General features: G+C 33.2%; 2 protein-coding genes across 2 annotated transcripts; one reads left to right on the plus strand and one right to left on the minus strand.

The window, feature by feature from the left end:
• Window positions 1-867: 867 nt before the first annotated feature.
• On the minus strand, window positions 868-14,570 carry LOC139483589 (uncharacterized). The gene is made up of 5 exons (XM_071267591.1): window positions 14,227-14,570; window positions 12,322-12,387; window positions 11,682-11,765; window positions 4,698-4,835; window positions 868-1,179 (listed from the first exon to the last, which is right to left on the minus strand). Exons 1-5 carry the CDS (start codon window positions 14,491-14,493, stop codon window positions 1,033-1,035), a joined length of 702 nt encoding a protein of 233 aa, XP_071123692.1. The 5' UTR covers window positions 14,494-14,570; the 3' UTR covers window positions 868-1,032.
• Window positions 14,571-16,786: 2,216 nt separating this feature from the next.
• On the plus strand, window positions 16,787-17,740 carry LOC139483338 (uncharacterized). The gene has a single exon (XM_071267363.1). The coding sequence runs from the start codon at window positions 16,787-16,789 to the stop codon at window positions 17,738-17,740; it is 954 nt and encodes a 317-aa protein (XP_071123464.1).
• Window positions 17,741-18,418: the final 678 nt, after the last annotated feature.

Genomic DNA, 18,418 nt, shown 5'->3' on the forward strand with positions numbered 1-18,418 from the left:
AGTTCGTTTCGAGGGCGGGGATAACTTTTATCTCCACGGCTTTTTGTAAAGAGCCAATTTCAGTCCTCTCCTCCTTTTCCTTTGAATAATGGCATTTTATGAAATTGAACAAACAGTTCAATAGTTTGATTTCATTGAATCAGTGATCAGTTTACATCTATTAAAGTATATGGATAAATCTGTACTTTTTAATCAGCATGGATCACATTTATTGAGTCAACAAAAGTCATAAAGCCAAAGATTTAAAAAAAAATGTGTGCACTTCCCCTCACGCATTCACGATGTCCTCAATCAGAACCAACCCCCTCACGCATGACTTAATGAAAAAAATGTAGTTTATGGAATTATTTAGACGTCTATCAACACAAGACAGCGTACACGCCGCCAAAAACAACATTCATACCCATTGCCCGAACAAAAACTAAATTTGAACTTGTAGGTTTGTAAATAAAACCATTTCAAAATTGAAATGTCATTTTTTTAGGCATTTTCACGTGGGACAACTGATTTTGTAGAAGTTCAAGTCTACGTACAATATTAAGGAGGTAGACCTAGGTTAAGGGAAATAACTCTTAAAATCATCAGTACGTTTTTGTCAACCATTTTCAAAAACATATTCTAAGCTTCTAGGTTACATAGATTATTTTTAATCTGTTTCAGGTAAATGCTTAAAAAACATTGATGAACTTGACTTTTACAAACACCTAACTGATTTAAATAGTTATCTCCCTGAACCAAGGTCTACCCCCTTAAATGATACATGTATCTCTTCCATAAAGTATTCACCACAGCATAGCATTCTCCGATTTTTAATATTTTGATCAGTTGAATAAGAAAATTGAGATTTAGAAATGAACATACCTTTTGAAGCGGTGACAATTACTCCACTCAAGCACAACCGGAAAATCCTCTCACGGTTTTCATTGCAGAACCAAATGTTCTGCGTGTGTAGATTACCAGCCGTGATAGTGGTAGTTATTGCCTGTTGAACTGTTGAACCGGTTCAACCCCTGCAAAGTGAGGTTTGGAAACTTAATATTGTTTCGTCATGTCTCTCGCAGGGTAAATTCCATTACGCATTGCTGATCCATCCTGTCCATGTCCTGATTGATTAATTCGTGTATTTGGCATTCCTGTTATATTTGTATCTTGTCCAGAAGTTATATATACTAATGACCTCTGTAAACAGAAAAATAATATACATGTATATGAAAATGAAAAATACAATTATTTTGACATACACCAAACACCCCTGTTATTGATTTGAAGACATTTACTAAATATAAATTTAGTTTTTGAATTTATACGGAAGTTTACATTTTACCTTGGACATACATGTATATTGGTTTTTTTTATGTACTGCAAGGTATATTGAACCAGGCGCGTTATTTAGGATATTGTGGATTCCGTTGATCAACATTTCTGTAGCAAGATTGGAGAAAAAGAAAGTTGATCCTAGTGGTACAGGTCCTTTTATCAGGCTTTATTGAAAACGCGTATGAAGATAAGTTGCATATTTGCAGTTAAAAAAACTATAGGCCAGTCATTGAATATAGCAATTTTGGAATTACTAAAGATTGACTCATAGGATCTTTGCATCGGAAATATACCTATTTATTTAAAAAATAAAACGTTTTTTTGCAAAGTACGGGTCATTCTGCTCTCGATTAATTTATGATGGCATGATACTAAACTAACGGGAGAGATTGTGGTTTATTTTCATATGATGTAGACATTATCTTTCGATCAGTTTAATTGAGATCTGAGGCTGGCATGTCATAATTTGCTATTAGTCTTTGACACAATCCTCGTATCCATTATCTATTCTGTCAATCATATTACTGTCTTTCTTTATCTTGTGTAGTTTTGAAGATTATAAACAAAACACCTTAATAGTCATCAACATGGAAATGATTCTTTAATGAGTCGATTGATGATTTTTTTTTATATCTGACAAATTTAAATGTTTTCTTTTGTTGATCATTTTCGCTGTTAATGGGTTCCTCTTTCTATTCTTCTTTTCAAAGATAATTGCCAAAAATTGTAACTTAAGGTCAGTAACCCATATATGCAGATTTCGGACATGTTGACTTATATGTAGATCTTATATTTGTATTTAGATGTGTTTTGTCTGTAAAAATAAGGAGATGTGGTATAATTACCAATGAGACAAATATCAACCGGAGTCCACAAGCCATGGATGTTAGAATTTTCTCTGTATCTATTATATTTTCAAGATAATAGTCACAAATGACAAAAATGGATACTTATAGTAATTTAAAGGTAAAATCTGCCATAAGAAATGGATTCATTGACGACATTTGGTCAATAGAACTAACTATAGATCATTGTTTGTTTTCGTTTTACGAGTAAGGTTTGGGTTTTCCTATTTGTAATTTTGAAAAAATGTATTGACCCTGTTTTCTATTGGTATGACAACAACAGGCATACTGTTTGGTCTACATGGATACAATTCACATTTAATCTGTATATCCTGCAAATCTTTCTCACTTAGTTTGGTTGAAATTTCATCAAAAGAAGATAAGGTCTTTAAAAGTTTACAGAGAAAAGACGTTAACTGTTATCAAGTGATGCCAAGCAAATATATAGAATCGATATATAGTCACTTTTAAGCATCTTCTCACCAACAGTAAAACCTTTGCCAAAGTGGGATGTCCGTTTGGTTGTGCGGGATATATTAATTTGTAACCACGTCCGGTTAGAATGGGAATGTTAAATCTGATGCATTGAGTAGAGAAAGAGCCCTTTTCTGTGCACGTTAAGAACCCTTGCAACAATTCTTTGGGGCTACTTAGTTGGTCTGTTGTAAGTCGAATTTCTGACCCTGTCCATGTTCAAGTGACATACCAAATTTCTTCCTTTATTACCTAGTATTATATTTATTGTTAATTTGTTCTCGTTCTTAACATGCGAAAATGTGACATTTGCTACAGGAAGTCATAAGCAACCAATATTCAATGATCAAATAATCACACAATCAATTCTTTAATTTACAGTTGATCGTTTGTACTGCTGTCACAGACGCGTAGCTCTCTATACGCCAACACGCAGTTGCGTGCACATCAATTCGGCATGCAAAAAAAAAAATGTAAAATAAAAATTTATAAATTAAAAATTTGAAGGATACACATATGAGTATATGCTGTCGCTTTTTCAAATGATGTAATGTCATTAAATAGCGGCATTTGGTTTTAAAATTAAAGTTTTATTGCAGATGACAAAGACGGACAGTAACTTAAATTTATTACAAGATTATAATTTGTTATACTCTTGTAGTTTCGGAGAACATTTTACAGAGTACGGTTTATCTGTTTGGAATGCGATGTACCAATCGGCCATTAGAAGTAAAATAAAAAGTCTTTCTCTCGGGATATATCAGTTTGTTTTGGGGTATAATGTTTTTCTTGAATTTCTCGGGAAATCGTGGTACCGGAAAATGGTTTGTTTTTCGGATTTTGGCCATTGGACGGTTAATTGAGAATTCAGAAAAATCACTGCTTTGCGCATATCTGCTTCCTGGTGTTGTAGGAAATACAACAAACGAACAAATCGCAGCATTGTTTGAAACATACGAAACTGACTTGTCATGTAATTTTGACAAATTCAATCGGGAGGTCGCTCGATGGCGAACACGCTGGATTACATCTCGCGGGTGCTACCGCAGAGAGATCTGTTGAAAACATATGTACGATTAACAACGAACAACGACGGTTTAGCATCGCTAGCATTGCTGCATATTCATCGGGAATTTTGTGTGAATATTGACAAAGTAATAAAGAAGATCGTTTCTGCTAAGACCCGAAGGGCAGATTTTTGACAATTTTTAGTAAATTCCATAACACAAAAATGTGTTGTTTATGTATTCAATTAACCATGCTTTATTCTATTTAGATATTCTATTAGAAGATTTTTGAATAGTTTTGCATTCATGAATTATGAATAAGTCCTATGTACATGTAACTTCTCAATTAACCGTCCTATGGCCAAAACCCGAAAAACAAACCATTTTCTGCATAAAAGAGTCCCAAAATTTTTCGCCTCGCTTCGCCTCGCTTCGCCTCGGCGGTATATGCTTGCACATCGTTTCGTTCTAGCTACGCCCCTGGGCTGAGCAATTTTGCAACACTTTTTCCAAATTTCTACATGAACTTGATAAAGCAGCAGCGCTAAAATTTTGCTGTTCTTGAAACAAACATAACAAAATAAAGCACAGATCTTAATACACGTTCAATAAGGTCCAAACCGAATTGCGCATTTTAAGTAGAATTTAAAAAAAATCTTACCTTATGTGTCTTAAATTCGTCAACAGTTAAGGTAAATAACAGTAAAAATGCATGATGTTATTATATACATGTAAGGCAAGATATGCAATAAGTTCAAGATATACTGTTTACATGTACCGCTTCTAATTTTAAATTTCATATCTTTATCACATATGTAACTGGAAATCAGGAACGATAATTTGATGTTCTCAAAAAGGAGCTTGGATGATAGTTTATTTTTTGGCAAGTCCTGTCTTACCACACAAACATTTTTTTCAAATTGTATACCCAATAGTGTTTGTATTGTTGAGGACTTCAGAATATTCATGTTAGCAAATCCTCCTGTCTACCAACATTTGAAGAAAATCAAAGGGTTATCATCTTCCAGTTTAAGGTACTAGTAAGTAAACCTACATCATAATTTTCCCATGGTGTACAACAACAACAGAAGGATGCTGCAGCTATTGCGATTACAAATTCAATAAAACCCAACACTGCAATGCAGAACGACAAGGCTATAGCACCAGTTATTTGTTCTTCAAGGTTTGCTCTCTAAAGGATAAAAATAAATGTATTTTATATTGCTACTATCATTTAAATTATCAACAGTTGAAGGAATTATATGCTATGACCGAAATGAATTTTGACCTCTTGGTGTCTATTTATTCCAGTCGTTATTTTTCTGTCTGATTGACGGATATTCGATACCTCCTCTTATTTATATACAAAAATAAAGGGTTTTTCATTTGTCTTCCTTGATACGATTGGTTATGGTGTGTGCTTTCCGGGGTGTATATGTTCAACTTTTTTCTTTTGTTTTTGGAGTTAAACATCATGATATGGCTTTCTACATATCTACCTCATTTGGCCTCTAGTGAATAGTTGTTTCATTGTCAACCATATACATAATCCCGCCCTGTAATTCTTTGCTTGTTTGATTTATTTGTTTGCTTTGCAGTTTTCATTTATTTCTCAGTCCAAATTTTAAAACGAAATCCCCGTCTTTCTTCTATTAATCAACGGGGGTTTATACCTTGGCATATTTAATAAACACCTGTTTCACAGTGTTGGAATGGAACTGTACGAATCTATTATTTTTTTTTTGTCATTCGAGAGACTGTCAAGCGAGATCCGCCATTTGATTGAACAAATTGATGGATGTAATGTTTAAGTTTTACACATGCGAATACATAAAGTTTATACTTTTTATAAGATTTGGAAACAAAAACATTAAACATTGGCTAGAGGTATAGGGGGAGGATTGAGATCTCACAAACATGTTTAACCCCGCTGCATTTTTGCGCCTGTCCTAAGTCAGGAGCCTCTGGCCTTTGTTAGTCTTGTATTATTCTAATTTTAGTTTCTTGTGTACAATTTGTAAATAAGTATGGCGTTCATTATCACTGAACTAGTATATATTTGTTTAGGAGCCAGCTGAAGGACGCCTCCGGGTGCGGGAATTTCTCGCTACATTGAAGACCTGTTGGTTACCTTCTGCTGTTGTTTTTTGCTATGGTCGGGTTGCTGTCTCTTTGGCACATTCACCATTTCCATTCTCAATTTTATTATGCATATATTATAGAGAATACATGATGAAAACGACCTTTGCACCAACAGGTTTTCATAAAAATACTGGAAATCCGAGTAAATAGGTCAAAATTATCACGCAACAGTCATTAAAACTGTCCAAAAATAAAGAAACCCCAATCTTAAACAATTTTAATATATAACCTATTTTTAACACATACCTCACTGAATATTTAAATAACCAATGTAACAGTGAAAATTTGTATAAATTCATTATCTTTATGTGGGAATATTCTATTGATGTGCTCATTTACTGTACAATCATTTTGACATTAACTTGGCCAAATATACTAAATGCATTGCATGTCCTATAATGTCGAACCACGATTATTCGAAATAAAAAGTAAATATTCAGGATTTTTTACAGATTAAGGGTGTATCAAGTACAGCTAACTCAGGCACGGGTAGAATATACAAATGTATAAGTAATTTTGATAAAAATCGCACCAATCAGTTAATTGATAAAAAGGAAAACGAACATATACAACTCAAAAAAAAAGATTTAAACACAAACAAATAAACTCGTACATAGCGAAATCCCTCGCGAAATCCGAAGATAATCAATGAACCAGAAAAGTACGCATCTTCTGAAATATCTTTATTTGTTATTTATCATTATTTGAAAAGACAAATATATATGTCTAGTACAACGAAATAAAATATCAACAGTACAAATAAGACACAGTCATCAGAAGCCCATTATACATTGAAATGTGGTATAGTAGTTTGAAGGAACTCTAAAACTCATCATATACATTGTATTCAAGGAACCAAGGAAAGACACATTTACAATTCAGCAATTATATGCTATTCCATAGTATGAAAACAGAGGCAAAGGATACAAAAGAGAGATTCAAACTTATAAGTCGATTATAAACTAACAACGCCATGGCTAAAAAATTGAAAAGACAAACTGACATAGAGGAGTACACAAAACACCACAAAGAAACCAAAAGACTGAGCGAACTCCACCAAGAAATAGGGATTAATTTAGGGTGCTCCGGAAGTATAAGCAGATCCTGTCCCACTAGTGATACCGATCCTGTCCCACTAGTGATACCGATCCTGTCCCACTAGTGATACCGATCCTGTCCCACTAGTGATATCGATCCTGTCCCACTAGTGATATCGATCCTGTCCCACTAGTGATAACGATCCTGTCCCACTAGTGATACCGATCGTGTTGCTTATTTAAGTACAAACCGCGTGATAAGTCTTATTCGGTAGGGTCACATTCGGGGTAGAGGGCACCGGATTGTAGTTATTTTATGTTTGCGATGTATGAGATGACACAGCAATTCAACGATAAATGATACGTACATACCTGTAAGTAGGATGATTCATTTTGTTTAAAAGAAATTTCAGTTTAAATGATAACCTAAAATTCGAAATTAACGTGAGAAACCAGTATAAAAAGAAGCAAAAGATACTTAAGGAGTATAAGTATCATAATTATTTGAGTTATTTGACAACCTATAAATAAATCGAGGCAACCGTCAGATCCTTTATTTTATCAAAGTCAGGCGCGGATCAAAATCTTTTTGTCAAGCCTATCTATTTACTACTGCACTGAATATTCACTTTGCTCAAACGGCTGTTGGTAAGGAGCTGCCTGTCATCGGTAAAAAAAACTCCTCTCCTATATAATAACGATACCATGAATACAACACAAATGTTCAGTATTCAATAGTTATCCCATGAGGACGCGGTGTGTCAATGTAAGATCACCCCTCTGGCCGGAGGCCAGAGGATGATCAAACACTGACACACCAAGTCCGAATGGGATAACTATTTTACATCCCAGCTGTTTAAGATTAGACGAAAAATCATTTACAATTCATAAAATCTAGTTTAGAACGCCACACAACCATTATAATATACTTTATATATTACTATATGAAGTATACCCTTAATGAGCCCCGAACATGATGAGAAGATATCAAATAATGTCAACTCGCCCCACTGGCCAATCGGCCCACACTATATCGCCACTTCATACAAAAAATGCAACACTCTTGTTTACCGACTCGCCCCAATTTATAAAAAGTGTAAAATCAAATTCAGCAATCAGTCTGACAACTCACTTATTAACGAAAAGAGTTTAAACCCCACTGAATACAGGTCTGCTAACTCGCCCCACTTATAAAAATATCTTGCTTCCTTTAAGTAAGTTAAATTACTAATAGTTCGTATCCAGTCGTCCTGGTGTAGTGTAATGTCTCTTGGCTTGTTATGCTAAAGGTCTTGAGTTCGAATCCCAGCATATACACTGGATTTTTCTACGTGAATTTTGATAGATAGTCTTTTCCGTATAATTAATTATAAGTTTTATAGTGGATTTGGCATTCCCGCCAAAATGTTACAGAACCATGGAAAGCATGCATAACAAAGAAACTCAAACTGTGGGTGATCCGGCTCAGATCACCCCTGTTAGAACAAAGGAGCTGGGATATAATTTAAAATGTCTATCAATCTTTTAGGGAAATTCCCAAACCTAAACGATGATTAAATACTACAAAATAAACGATCACAGCACGATTTGATAAAACACCTATGATATCAGTTACTTGAAAACAACTTGTCCATAACTTTTTTCGTGAAATCAAAAGATCGAAGTCCATAACTTTAACATGATGTCCGTTACCTCGGAAAATAATGTTTGATAGTTAAAAAGTCCCAGCTGTAACTTTCAAAGAATCGATATTCGTGGATGTAATGTTTAAACATACTATAGAGATTGCATCAAATATGTTATCAGAAATAAAGCAGATTTCTAGTCTGATATAATTCTTTAGTGAATACCATTTGTGAAGTAGTATACCGCTGTTAAATAGGCATAACTCGATGAAGCTAATATGTATCCGAGTAACAAACTAAAACCGAGGGAAACACATAAACTTTAAGAGGAACAACTGAACGACAGGAAACACTGAACTGCAACAAAAGCAAACGACAACATACATAGAAACGAACTGTTTGATAACAACTGTCATATTCCTGACTTGGTACAGGACATAATAAGAAAAGGTGGTGGGTTGAACCTAGTTTTTATGGCTAGCCAAACTTCCTGCGTAAATGGCAATTTACATAATACCGCTAAAATGACAACACTACGTGACAGGAATACAGTTCACACAAACGCAAGAACACTTAGCACAGAGAAATAAATAAAGAAATAAAATAATAGTACATTACAACATGTAGACCGCAGAATAACAATGGACACCTTCAATGAATTAACGACAGCACACCAAGACACCGTAAACGAAATATTAACTGCGCGTCACAAGAACGGATGAACGTCACAAAAAGTGTCGTATTTTATGAAGTTCATATCATAACAGAAAAACTTCTAAAAAATAAAATATATTTCTTTTATTTATAGGCACGTACAAGAACATTAAATTGGAATTGAGTTTGTAGTGGTGTTATTTTATGTATTTTCTAACCATAACAAGCATATTAAAACGGATTTGTGTTTGGTAAGGTGTTATCAATTGTATGTTCTTACAATGTCGGTTTTTCTTGTAAATCAAAACTGTGTAAAAAAATAATTTCCTGTTCATATTGTTGCTTTAAACTTTAAATCATATAAATGACATAGCTGATTTTTTAACTTTACCTTTATATACATATAGACAAAAAAGTTAAAATAACTGTAATATAATACAAAATCATGTAAGACCAAAACAGTAAACACACATAAAAACATAAAACATAAAACAAAAACAACGAAGACGAACCACGAGTAAAAATTTCGAAAATACAGAATTCAAACCACAAACGAAATAAACAGACAACAACTGAGCACAAAATGACCCTCCGGACCCACATGTATAAGAAAGTAACAAAAAACGTCTTCTCCAAAAGCGAACATAAGACACAAATAATATCCAACCGGATTTACAAAAGAAACATCACAACAAATTACATGAATGTTGGATATATAAAAACCGAGACACGTCGTAGAGTGATGCGAATTTGCACTCGGCATAACAATCATATTCGAGAATAGATCAATGTTGGTACTTAGCAGATCAGACGACTTAAATGACACACCACAATCTAAGACGTGATAAAAATGTCGTAAGTTAGTTTAGACACAGACAGATCGTATAGATCAACCAATACGTGATGGTGTCCATTACATTTACGGAGTGTCATTTTTAATATGTCCTCCGCATAACTCTGTTGAAGAAGTTTCTGCGTAATGAGCACACTCCTGTATATAAAGTCCGTATAGGGTGAACATAAACTCGACGCTTTTTTCAGATAACATGTTTAATTGTATTCTCCTTGCTATTCTACACCTAGTGACATAAATACCATATTAGTACTTTATCACGTAATCAGCCAACACTATGGAACTAAATTTAGCATAAAAAACGAGTTTTTGACGAAACATCAGGACATGCAGCTTTTAAATCTCCCCACTTCTTACTGTTGATATTACAAATTTAAGCCATAGTTTAACAGTGAACATATGCAAATCCCTTTAAAAGAACAAGTTCAGATGTCAATCCTCAGCGGGAATACATAGACCATGTAGACGAAGCTGTCTGGATTCCTGAAGAAAATATTTAAGCTTTGATACAAGATGTTATTGATTCCTTGAGGTCAATGAAACGTTTAAAACATTTCAAATCTACCTTAGTTGCTCTGATAAACAGACAACTGTTCAGCAATCTAGCCTTCCATTTACTCTAAGATGTTGGCAATATTTTGTTTCATATTCCACAATACATCACACTGGGTATAGTAAAGAGACCTTAATTTTTCGCTAAAAGTTCAGAAATTATCAAAAGGAAAGGGTATCAATATTTTTCATGGGGTACAAAGGCATAACAGTAAACAATATATAAATCTAGAAGTATGTAAGATATATTGTACCGTACCATTAGATCCCGTTTTATGGAAAAACTCTGCAAAGTATACTTTGGGTGATGCTAAACCAGGTAAGCTTGATTTATCCATTATAGTATAAAAAAAATCGGGAATAATTTAAAAACAATTAACGGTAAATCTGTAAAACTCAGGTCTGATCTTTTATAGCAATGCTCTCTTTTCTCTTGGTTATTTTGACGCTTATCGATTTTGAATAAAACTGGTTAATAAATAAGGTGTTTGATAGTGTTTATTGACCTTTAATTATTGAAATAAATAATCTTAAAATGTTTAAGACAAAAGTTACCCTCATCTGAAAATAAAGTTACGGACAGTCTGGTTAGTTTTCACCAAAAAGTTTTATGTATTTCTTAAAGTTGGCCTGACGCTAAAGTAAACTCAAAATTAACACATTTATTAAAATGGTGATTTCTTTATTCGAGTGTATGAATAACCATATTGCATATTTGAGAGATAAATAAAAAAAAAGATAAAAAAAAGATAAAAAAAAAGATGAACTTCCTTCAAAAAGCAAGACAAAGTACAAATAGTTTGCCTATTAAATTAGGAAGCCCTGTGTTTATTAAATGTTATCATTTCCTTGATAATTATTAAAGACAGCTGAACGTTTTTTTCACTTACTATTACATGTATTAGTAAAGACAAATTGGGATTCTCAATATTGAAAATTAATGTTTGTCAAACTGCTTATATATACAATGAAGTTATTCCTGTAAATTGTGTGATTCAACTTACTTGAACTTTGTATATGTTGGTCAATATGTCAAGGTAAGTTTTTTGTCAAAATTTTATGAAAATTAATTAAAGAACCAAATATATTTTAGTTATTGAGTTGAGTACCCCTCAATACTGAGTTCCATTTAGTTTGGTAGCTGATAACGAGACACTTAACATCAAGAAACTTACTGAAGCTCCCATCACTCCAAAACTAAATACGGTTGGTACAAATGTAGATGCTCCGACAATACTAAACACCATAAACTTTATTTTCTGAAATGAAAAAGTTAACTTTATGTATGTTGCTATGATTATGTAGAAAACTAATATAGCATATAAAAAGAATAAAAAGAAATGACCAATTCGAAAAGTGAACTATTCCGTTAACATTTGATACTAAGGATCTTTTGTTTTGAAACGATTCTTTAAAGTCAATCTGACATTTGAAAAAGAAAAACGTAATTTGTCAGAATGGATATATTCTCAAATGTCAAACGATTTGAATGTGAGTAAATTGAAATGTCTTTTTCATTATTTTATTTTAGGGGTGGGGTGGAAAATAAATGAGATATAAACAAACAGTAACAAATAAAACAAATAAGTAGTGAAATCATTAAAAGTTCTTTGACCATAGAAAAATGACGAGAAGTTTTGAATGAAATCAATAGATGGTCAAGCGAAGTACAAAATCCGGAATAAATAGTGTTACTGCTACGTCATTCAGTTTTGTTGGAGAGTTGTCTCATTGGCAATCATACCACATCTTTTTTTTTTTTTTTTAATCAACAATTTGGTGGAATTTTATGTAATGATATATAATATTGCTTACCAAACACCTCCAAGTACTTTGATTTCTTTGGGTCATGCAAAATGGAAAGCATCCAGTCAATATAAACTGTTAACGAAAGAGAGAAAAGTAAATATCACGATTAAAAAAAAAAAAAACAATTTAAACATATCAATATCTGTTTGATCGATTTATTGGTTAATTAATCGTGTAATTTTTTAATTATTTAAAATCAAACGACACTCGTGTGTATAACTTGTAGCGTCCATTGGCAAATGTTAAACACATGTTCAAACGCTTAATTGCATATATTATATTATAAATCCTGTGTTGTACTAGACTGACACACCAAATTGAGTTTTTTTTTTAGATCACAAGCTTTTCGAAGAAAGACATATTAACCAGATTAATTTGTCTCCGAGTCATTAATACGCTGTATATCAAACTTGACCAATAATTACGTAGCAACGTGCTAGTTTTAATCGCGAGTTGGCGTGGGTTTTGTCGAAAATTGGTATTTGCTGGTTTTCTACTAAGCACGTGGCATCTAGAAGAGAATAACAGTCGGTTCAGTGTCACAAAATTTTGCTCAGATAAGGTTCTACGAGGTGTTTCCCAGTAAATAAACAACTTAAAAAGGTCGGTTCATCGTGTCGCTCTGTGGAATTCCGACAATAATTAGAATAACATATAATACACTAAATGTACTCCGCCAAACGCCCTCAGTGTCCCAATTCAATATTTTTCATTGGTCCTGTATCTTTATTTTGGACATTGATGTGTAGGTGTTTAACGCAAATTTCGACACTATAAGATATTTCGCTGCGGTCAGATTTTAATGGCTGAAGAAGCCTGAGAGCCAATAGAAAATCACCGAACTTCGGTAGGAAAACTGACAATCCTGGTCAATTAAGATTAAAGTCAAATGCACCTGCCACGTGCAGGTTCGAACTCACAACCTCAAGGGTGACAGGCTAGTTGGACTACTTAGACAACACGGCCAACGAGGTCCCGTTATTCTGTATAGCCATGGCCAGTAAATTCATTTGAAGTTACTGAATAGTATTTAAATGTATATGTTGTAATAAGAAATACCAATATCGTATCGTAAAGTCATTAGTACTAATTAAACTTATCATGGATACCAGGATCAAAATTGTATACGCCTGACGGGAGTTTCGTCCACAAAACATATATCAATGAGGTTGGAGGAATAAAAGAGGTTAAAAAGACCAAAACAAATACGAAGTTGAAAGGTTGAGGACCCAAAAGTTTGAAAAGTGTTTTCACATACAACTAAGGTAGACAATCCTTATTATTTCGAAAAATTCAAAGTTAATTCATAATTATGACCATATATTAAATGATAATGTTTGTCACAACAGAAATACTGACTATTAGATATCGTATGAGCGATATATTTGTTTAACGATACTATATGAATATATTCTCAAATCTTTCAAAATATTCTTGTGTGATTGTGAGCCAGTCTACTTTAAAGAGATCACCCAACGGCACAAACAACACAAAGACATAAAAATGCCAACATACAGTTTTCAACATATATAAATACAAATTGTGGGAACGGAGCTGTATTTTTTTTTAATTGTTTTGTTTATTTGGGAGACTGTACAGCGGGACCCGGTCACATGTTTCTTTAATTTCACTGGCAAAATTGAGGAGGTATATATATACGCTTTTCTGAGTTTACAGTTGAAGTGTTTTAATATTTCTCTACAAATAGAACTTTGAATGTTGTTTTTAATTCTTTGTGTGTTGATGTTTTTGGTTAGAGATGTTTATTAGAGATTTGAGGTAGGTGAATTCTGTTGCTTGACTATATTTCATTTGAATTCTATCATTGAAGAATATTTCTAATTGTATAGGATTTATTTGATATTGCTATAACAAAATTTAACTTGAAAAATGGATGTAAGTTCTTCTTACCCATCCAGAAAACAGGAAACACAAGATGTCAACAAATATGAATGAGTGTGTCTCCAACGAATAATAATTACATATTTTGTCGTAATACTCAGTGCCATTTTCATAAATGTAGCAATCTTTATTCATAGTTATAATGTCAATGATTATTGCAGTAATACCAAGTATTGCAGATAATACACCAATGCCTATGTGTATTCCACCAAAAACCCTCAATCTATTCACTCGATATTCTCTGTAGGCTTCGTTTTCTGTATTCTGTACAGTCATTATCAGTTCATTTATGTTTTAGTTACTGAAATTAAGTTATATGTACCTGTAAAACGATTAAAAAAACAACAACAAACTTCAAGTTATCAGTTATCAAAACAAGCAAAAAAAAACCTGAGAAAAAAAAAACAACATAAAAAAACAAAACAAAACAAAACAAAACAAATGGGGTGGAGTCTGAGTGATCACAAGCATGTTTAACTCCGCTATGTCTTTATATGCATAACACTCTATATATTTGCTTCGTCAAAACCACGAAATTTTGCTTCGTCAACCCCACGAGATTGCTGTAGTCGGTTACTGCTTGTTAAAACTGTTTTTCTTTTATTGCTTTATCTGTCGAATATCATCTTACAATCCTTTTTTGCTAACTATCCGGTTTACTTTTGTTCATTCCCAAATAAACTGCAGTTGTTTACCGCCTTATCCTTTGTTCCTTGATTTATAGTTGTCTCATTGGCAATCATAACATACCTCCATATATACATATATATATATACATATATGTGTATATAAACAAATAAACCAATATTCATATATTTATATAGTACTAAACCATCTTTAACCCATACTCCCATCCCAAACTACAACAAAAATAACCCTTAAAAAAACATGAAAAACGTGAACACAAAAAGTTAAACAAAACATGAACAACAAAAAAACAAAAATAGACCCAAAATAAAGCAATAACAAACTATTATTTACATTGTCATGTCGGGGCCTTTTATAGCTGACTATGCGGTATTGGCTATGCTCATTGTTGAAGGCCGTACGGTGACCTATAGTTGTTAATGTCTGTGTCATTTTGAGCTCTTGTGGACGGTTGTCTCATTGGCAATCATACCACTTTTTTTTTTATATCAAACAATGTAAGTTTACCAATTGTTTGTTAAGGAAGTCTGTCATTGGTTAACTAGCTATAAACCAAGTTTAATTCATCATTTTTTTTTTTTTTTCATTTTAATTTTACATTCTACACGGTTTTTTTCTTAAATGCTTCTTTTCGAATTAGGAACATTTTCATTTGCACTCGTGACTGCTCTCACCTGCTTACAAACTCTTTTCTTGATATCATCATCAATAATCAGAAGTATTGCTCATGCGTTAATTCAGATATCGTACATGGATAAAATCGTTATTAAGAAGTTATATGGAAAATAAATTTAAATATTTCATTTTCAATTTTTTTCTCGATGATTAACTAAGGTACTGATATCACCACAATCCCTAATGTGTCTTTTTTAAAATGATATAACGATTTTAAAACAAATTTTGAACTTCTTGCAGTTATCTTATAATAATGGAATGTCATTCTTTGGAAGAGGAGTTTTTCTTTTTAAACTTTCACTGATAAAATACCTGAGGTGTTTCTACCATAAAACAAGATGAAAGATAGACGTTTGTTGTGATGTATAACTTAAAAACAAATTCATTTGATCTTCTTGCTTCAAATATGGATTGAAATTTGTCGATTTTTAGTTACATATACTACGTCATTGCTACATGTTACAACACTTAAATGAAAATTTAATTATTTTTTTAGAGTTATTGCAAAAGATAAACAACACACAATTATTAGAATAACAGTATTCATAGATTTGTTTATTGTTATAGACAAAATTAACAACAAAACACAACCATAATCGTATATGCATTATATTAATATTTCTCGATCGATGTTTTATCAAAATAAAATAAGAACTATTTCAACTGTTTATTAAAATAGAATAACATTGTTTAAATTACTTATTTGTCAATGTGTCCTGCTGACCCTTACGTGATCTTTTTACATCATTTGTGTAATATTAAGTCAATGACCTATATGTAATACTATAGTCTGGGAAACACCAGGGTCACAACATATGTTTACTATATGTAAGTTCTTATCAGATCCTAACTGTTCATCACTTTTATATATGAGAACTGTTTCTATATCAGCATCACTTGCGTGCTTTATACTTGACAAGTAAACATGTACAATGTATATAGTTTAGATTAGAAAAAATATATGTATATATTAAAAGAGTATATATTTGCCTCGCCAATATAACATGGTGGCAGCGGTTTAAAACATTTTAGTTAACCGGACAATTCTTTGATTAATCCTGTAGTTACTGTAGTGCAATACATTGACTAAAATTATGGCAACATTTCAAGTCGCAGCTCCAGAAAAAAATGACTTTTGCAAGCCAGAAACGTGGACCAAATGGATCCAACGATTTGATAGATTCAGATCAGATTCGGGCTGAAGGAAAGAGCAGGAGCTACACAGGTTAACTCCTTAATATACACGATGGGTCCGGAAACAGATGATATTTTTGCATCATTTGATATTTCTGAGGAGAACAAAAAGAAATATGCGAAAGTGAAAGAGCAATTTGACAAGTACTTCATAGTTAGATGGAATGTTATTTTTGAACGTGCAAAGTTCAATAAGAGAAAACAAGACGACGATGCAGGCGTAGAAAATTTTGTTACATCTTTATACACATTAACTGAACATGGATACAACGATCTAAGACAAGAAATGATAAGAGACAGAATAGTTGTCGGTATCAAGGATTCCAACTTATCATTGAAAATGCAGCTTGATCCGGAGCTTACTCTTAAGAAAGCAACCGACATGGCCCGCCAATCGGAGAGTGTGAAGAAACAGCAGGCTATAATGAGATGTGACAATCCGAACTCTAATGTTGATGCAGTTAAATCGAAATTCAACAAAACAAAATTTGTGAAAAAACAGAAAAAGCCTTTTCATTCACAACAAAAGGCCGGATGCCAAAGATGTGGAAATCGACAATTTCATCCTAGAGACAAATGCCCAGCTAAAGGAGCAAAATGTTACAAGTGCTCAAATATCGGACACTTCGCAAAATCTTGCAGAACCGGGAAAACAGTCAAATCGGTGAATGTTAATTCGGACTCTGAAGGATTTCTTGGAACAATAAACAATGTCGGTGATCGCCCTTGGACTACAAAACTTTTCATTCGCAAAAAGGATATAGATTTCAAAATCGACACTGGTGCTGATGTTACAGTAATTTCTGACAGTGATTTAAAAGGAATAAATAATATTGAACTTATTAAAGCGAACAAAAGAGTCAGTGGACCAGGAAACACAAACTTAAATGTTGTAGGAAAATTTCAATGCATGCTTGAAACAAAAGACAAATTCAGTGTTCAGGATATAAATGTTGTTAAGGGATTAAGCAAACCATTATTAGTTGGCCAGCTATTCAGGCTTTAGGTATTATTGAGAAGGTTAACGTTTCGTCTGTCAACGCGAGTAGCGAAGCGAATAACTACTATCGTGGTAAATATCCTAAAATATTTAACGGTCTAGGAAAAATGAAATGGACATATACAATCGCGCTAGGTCAAGACGCGAAACCGTTTACATAATCAACACCGCGCAGGGTACCGTTATCTTTAACGGATAAGGTTTGGCTGAGTTGACAAGAATGGAAAAATTAGGGGTCATTTCAAAAGTCGATGAACTGACCGAGTGGTGCACTGGCATTGTTGTTGTGCCGAAATCTAACGGTGACGTGCGCAATTGTATCGATTTTACAAAATTGAACGAATCGGTAAAGCATGAAAATTATCCGCTTCCAGCAGTAGAAGAATCGCTTGCAAAGCTTGCACATGCAAGAATGTTTACAAAATTAGATGCAAATTCTTCGTTTTGGCAAACGAACCTAGCTGAAGAGTCACGTCCGCTAACAACGTTTATTACTCCTTTCGGTAGGTATTGTTGTAATCGATTACCTTTCGGAATAAACTCTGCCAGTGACTTCTTTCAAAAACGAGAAAGTGGAAGGTTAACCAGTCGTATTGTGTCATATGGACGATGTTCTTGTGTTCGGTTCATCACAGGAGGAGCACGACGAGCGCCTAGAGAAAATTTTAGAAGCGATCGGAAAAG

Source organism: Mytilus edulis, chromosome 7, assembly GCF_963676685.1.
Source record: "Mytilus edulis chromosome 7, xbMytEdul2.2, whole genome shotgun sequence".
NCBI classification, from domain to species: Eukaryota; Metazoa; Mollusca; class Bivalvia; order Mytilida; family Mytilidae; genus Mytilus; species Mytilus edulis.